The 4,496-nt window shown below is 44.4% G+C and overlaps 1 protein-coding gene across 2 annotated transcripts; it reads left to right on the forward strand.

The window, feature by feature from the left end:
- The first annotated feature begins 2,036 nt into the window (after positions 1–2,036).
- On the forward strand, positions 2,037–4,065 carry LOC147617155 (uncharacterized). Of its 2 annotated transcripts, none has more exons than XM_086776754.1 (4): positions 2,037–2,329; positions 2,910–2,978; positions 3,137–3,243; positions 3,408–4,065. In XM_086776754.1, exons 1-4 carry the CDS (start codon positions 2,182–2,184, stop codon positions 3,819–3,821), a joined length of 738 nt encoding a protein of 245 aa, XP_086632880.1. In that variant the 5' UTR covers positions 2,037–2,181; the 3' UTR covers positions 3,822–4,065. The 2 variants fall into 2 exon arrangements, with proteins under 2 accessions (XP_086632880.1, XP_086632881.1); XM_086776755.1 differs by having other exon boundaries at positions 2,192–2,329; positions 2,866–2,978.
- The last annotated feature ends 431 nt before the right edge of the window (positions 4,066–4,496 follow it).

A 4,496-nucleotide genomic window follows, 5' to 3' on the forward strand; every position in this document is an offset into this window, starting at 1 on the left:
GTTGAGTGGCATGTTATGAAAGTAAAGAAAACAAACAACAAACAAGTTAAAAATATCAAAAAATCATTTCTTGCATACCAAAGGAAGAGACTCTTTTCGATTTTCATCCTTGTCGCTTGTCAATATGTCCTCATCGAGGTTTTCCATCCGTTGAGAAGCCACTTCACCATCATCATTGTCACAATCATCACTTTCTTTTTTGCGTCGCTACAAGATGCAAAATGAGAGCTTAAGAATATTCATGATATATATATATTTCACAATTAAGGTTAATAGGACAAGAGAAAATCTCACATGTTTGGAATATCCCTCTTTAATGCGCCGTTCAATCCCTTGAATGTGTTTCTCCTTGTTCGCCATGTATTGTTCCATGCCCTTGGCAACAAATCCCTCGATAAATGCTTCCTTTTGCATGTTATAGGCTCTCTTGGACAAGTTGGATGGAGCTTTCTTTTCCCAAGCATCTTCGGCCAAAAGTCTTTGTTTCTTTTCATTGTTTTTCATGTTGATTTGAAATTTACGTTGTGCATCTAGAAACCTTGTCTTTGATTGCTTTGCAGCTCCTTGCATTCCACCACCCAAGGGGCGTCCTATCTTTTGAAGTGGGATATCCACCTCTAAGCCATGGTCGACTTTCAAGTGGCGAATCATATGAATTCTCTTACAATAGTTCGTGTTCCATCTAGGACACGTATCTGAGACTCGACATTGCCGAGCAAGTTTCCCAGAAGGAAGAATAATCTCCTCATAAGGGGGGTTTGCAAGTGCCATCTAATAGCAATGAGTACCAAAGAACCATAAATATAAAGAAGTGACATACACAAATTGGTACCACATACTTTTAGCAAAAAGAAAGACTACAAGAACTAGTGCACAAGGGTTAAACTAGGTTGAAGCTTTAAGTGTGTCATGTATGCATGATTACATATTACTAAAATACATGCATGGCAACAAGACATTAATCATGGCAATAAGTGAACCCAAGCATGGCTATAAAGTGTAGTAAACTAGGGATAAACTAGGTCTGTGTACTAAACTAGGCAAAAGCTTTAAGTGTGTCATGCATGCATGAACACATATTACTACATGCATTAAGCATAGCAACAAGCACCCTAGCAAGCATGACAATTATTTGTATTCCCTGGCAAAAGCTTTAAGTGTGTCATGCATGCATGAACACATATTACTGCATGCATTAAGCATAGCAACAAGAACCTTGCTTAGCAAGCATGACAAGTATTTGTGTTCCCTGGAACACAACAAATGATGATACTCTCAACTATGTCTCCAAACAAATTAAAAAAAAGGTGAAGGAAGACTGCAAGAAGAAGGCACCGTGGGATTTTGGCGTTTGAAGGATCGTTGATGGACTTCTGACGGAGGACATGCAGGTCACCGCCGGTGGGAGGGTGGTCCAACGTCGTCGGTGGACGGACTTCTGTGAGACGGAGGACGTGCAGGTCACGTTGTATCACGCCGGTGGATGGACTTCTGTGACGGAGGACGTGCAGCCGACGTGCAGGTCACGGAGATCACCGCCAGTGGTCCAACGTCGTCGTTCCACGTGGGCAGGAACGGGTGGAGGCGAGCCAGTCCGTCGTTCCACGTGGGCAGGAACGGGTGGAGGCGAGCCAGTCCGTCGTTCTGCCAAATCCCTCAGACGGGAGCACCGCCAAATCCCACGTCTCCAAATCGTACGTCCGCCAAATCCCTCACCAGCTAGGTTTTAGCAGTGTTATCCGACGGCCACGTTTCGCACGCTCATCTCAGACATACGATCCTCGATTCCCAGTTTAGCTTCACTTGTCCTAGTTTACTTTTGCGCGCATGTGATCCGACGACTGAGATCGATTCCCCCTCGTTTACTTTTGCGCGCATGTGATCCGACGGCTGAGATCCGCGCGCTCATCTCAGCCGTCGATCCCACTTGAGGCGCCTCTTAAAGACACCGTGTGATATAGCGACGAGGGTGGGGCAGTGCCGCAGCAGTGTGTGTGTGTGTGGATATCGCCCTAAAAGGCCCTTATAATTGTGAAATGCAAGGCAAGCCCTAATAGGTATGGGAAAAATATTGGAGGAAGAAGCTTCTCTCAAAGCCACGGTCTATGACAAGCTCGGCCTTTGGAGGGGGGTTTCTTAGAGAAAGGCTCTGCAGTCATTTTGTTGGTGTTTGGGCGCGCCATGGCCTTCAATTCAAGGTGCTCTAGCGCAGGCCGATCAGTCCTCTCTCGCCTCCTCCATGGCCATGGCCAGCCTCATTATGTCCAGCCCTCCAGCTCCTGGGTCCGCTTCATGTCAACTGGACAATCTGCCAAGCTCTTCATCGGAGGTTAGTCTTGCGCAGCGTCTCTGTGTCTTGTGTTGTTTTATGATTTGCAGTAGCTCTGCAACCGTAGGGTTTGGAGCATCTCTTTTTAATTCCATGGGTTTAAGAATCTGCAGCTCCTCTGTTTAACCCTAGGGTTTGCAGCACTTCTTTGTGAAGCACCTCTATGTAGCCCTAGGGTTTGCAACAGCCTTTGGCAGTAGCCGAGTATAATTTTGGGTTTGCGAAATCTCTGTGTAACCCTGGGGTTTTTAGCCTGTCGGTGTAACGGTAGGGTTTTCGGTGTCGTCTCTCTGTAACCCTAGGATTTTGCAGTTTTTGTATCTCTTTGTATGCATTAATTCAAAGGTTTGCACCATCTTTTTGTTACTTCAGGGTTTGAAGCACCTTTAATGTTTTCTCCATCTCCTGTATGTCCGAGTAGCTCTGTGTTCAAAATCTTCTGTCGAGGTTTTACTTCATCTCTGAGTAACTGTAGGGTTTAACGACTAGGGTTTGAAGCCATCTTCTAATTAACTTGTTATTTGGTCAAAATGCAGGTTGCTTTATGCCCTTGTATTCTGTTTGTTTATGGATATTGCAGGTCTCTCATGGCAAACAGATGAAAGTCAATTAAGAGACGCTTTCTCGTCTTTTGGAGAAGTCATCGAGGGTATGTGCATGCGAGTTTGTGTGCATGCGCATTTGTATATGCGTGCGTGCGTGCATGCGTGCGTGCAAGTGTGTATCTGGGAAAGACTGCATGTGTATGTGTGTGTGTAGAAGAATGACATTTCTACATGTCCCATCCTCTTCGTTTTGTTGTAACAGCCAAGATTATCATGGATCGAGATACAGGAAGATCGAGAGGGTTCGGTTTTGTCAGCTTTGCATCGACCAATCATGCTGATGCTGCCATGAAAACCATGGATGGGCGGGTAGGTATTATAGTTCCTTCCAGTCCCCATTTCAACTCTTAGGAGCGGTTTCTTAAGAGATTGGATTTCAGTTTTTGTTTGCATGTTGTTTTGAGTTTGATGTTATGCATTGCAGCTGTTGAGTGGTAATTTAAAATCGATGTTTTACTATGTAATGTGAGCAGGACTTAGGTGGCAGAACTCTACGAGTTAACTTTGCGATTGATAAACCACCCAGCTTTGGGGGCTTTGGTGGCGGGGGCAGCGGTGGTGGTTATGGTGGCGGGGGTGGCAGCGGTGGTGGTTATGGTGCGGGGGGTTATGGCAACTCCAGAAGCGACAATTCATTCAGAGACTCATATGCACCATCTAATGATAGTTATGGGTCAAGAGACTCATCCTTTGGCAGCAGCAGAGGTGGCTCTTTCGGTGGTGGATCTTTTGGGAACAACTCGGCTGGTGGAGACAGCTTTGGAAACAATTCCTTTGACAAGGACAGTTTTGGTAACAACTCTTTTGACAATGACGTCGGTTATGGAGATGATGCCTTTGGCAAGGACAGCTATGGCAGCAGCTCTTATGACAAGGACAGGTTTTGACCATTCCCTAGAGTGTTGCTGAGGGAAATGTGGCTGATTATATTAAGCGTTTGTTTGAGGTCTGGTGGAGACAATAGGATTTTCAGGTGGCTAGCAATATACAAGTCTGTTATCAAGAAGGATTAGAGGTTTTGGACATTAGCACTAGTAGTTAAGGATTCCTCTTTGTAAATTTTGCAGATTAGTGTTTTTTTCCAACGATGTATGCTTTGGTTCTAATCAGCCCCATTTATAGGTGTTGCGAGTTTTGCTTGCCTTGTATTGCTCTGTTACCCTTCTCCATTGAAAGAATGGAATGTCCTAAAGTTTCTTCTCAGGTTTGCAAATGATGCACAGCCAAAATATTGGTAGAGGTACCTAAACAATTAGGTTCAAGTGTAGCTACATAAAGTGCAAACTAGCTATAGTATAAGTGGTTCATGTGTAGCTACATCAAGTGCGCACACTAGCTATAGTATAAGTGGTTTTTGAAGCTCAATGGTTTTTGATTTAAGTGATCTGAAAGTATAGTGGTATTCTAGTGTAAAGTGTTTCTGCAAGCTCAGGCCCGGATGGCTTTACAGCTTTTCATGTGGGAGCAATTTTTTTTCAAGTTATTCTTGTGGTAAAAACAAAGAAAAAGGGCCACCCTTTTTATTCCTTACTTACGCTGCAAAAAAGGCACCAGTCCTTGTA

The sequence above is a fragment of the Cibotium barometz genome, chromosome 37 (genome assembly GCF_041138505.1).
Source record: "Cibotium barometz isolate CiBa-2024 chromosome 37, ASM4113850v1, whole genome shotgun sequence".
In the NCBI taxonomy this organism is placed as follows: domain Eukaryota; kingdom Viridiplantae; phylum Streptophyta; class Polypodiopsida; order Cyatheales; family Cibotiaceae; genus Cibotium; species Cibotium barometz.

Coding starts and splice junctions, on each gene's coding strand:
- LOC147617155 (XM_086776754.1), top strand. CDS start 2,182: ATGGCCTTCAATTCAAGGTGCTCTAGCGCAGGCCGATCAGTCCTCTCT. Junction 2,330..2,909: donor TGCCAAGCTCTTCATCGGAG/GTTAGTCTTGCG, acceptor TGGATATTGCAG/GTCTCTCATGGCAAACAGAT. Junction 2,979..3,136: donor TTTTGGAGAAGTCATCGAGG/GTATGTGCATGC, acceptor TTGTTGTAACAG/CCAAGATTATCATGGATCGA.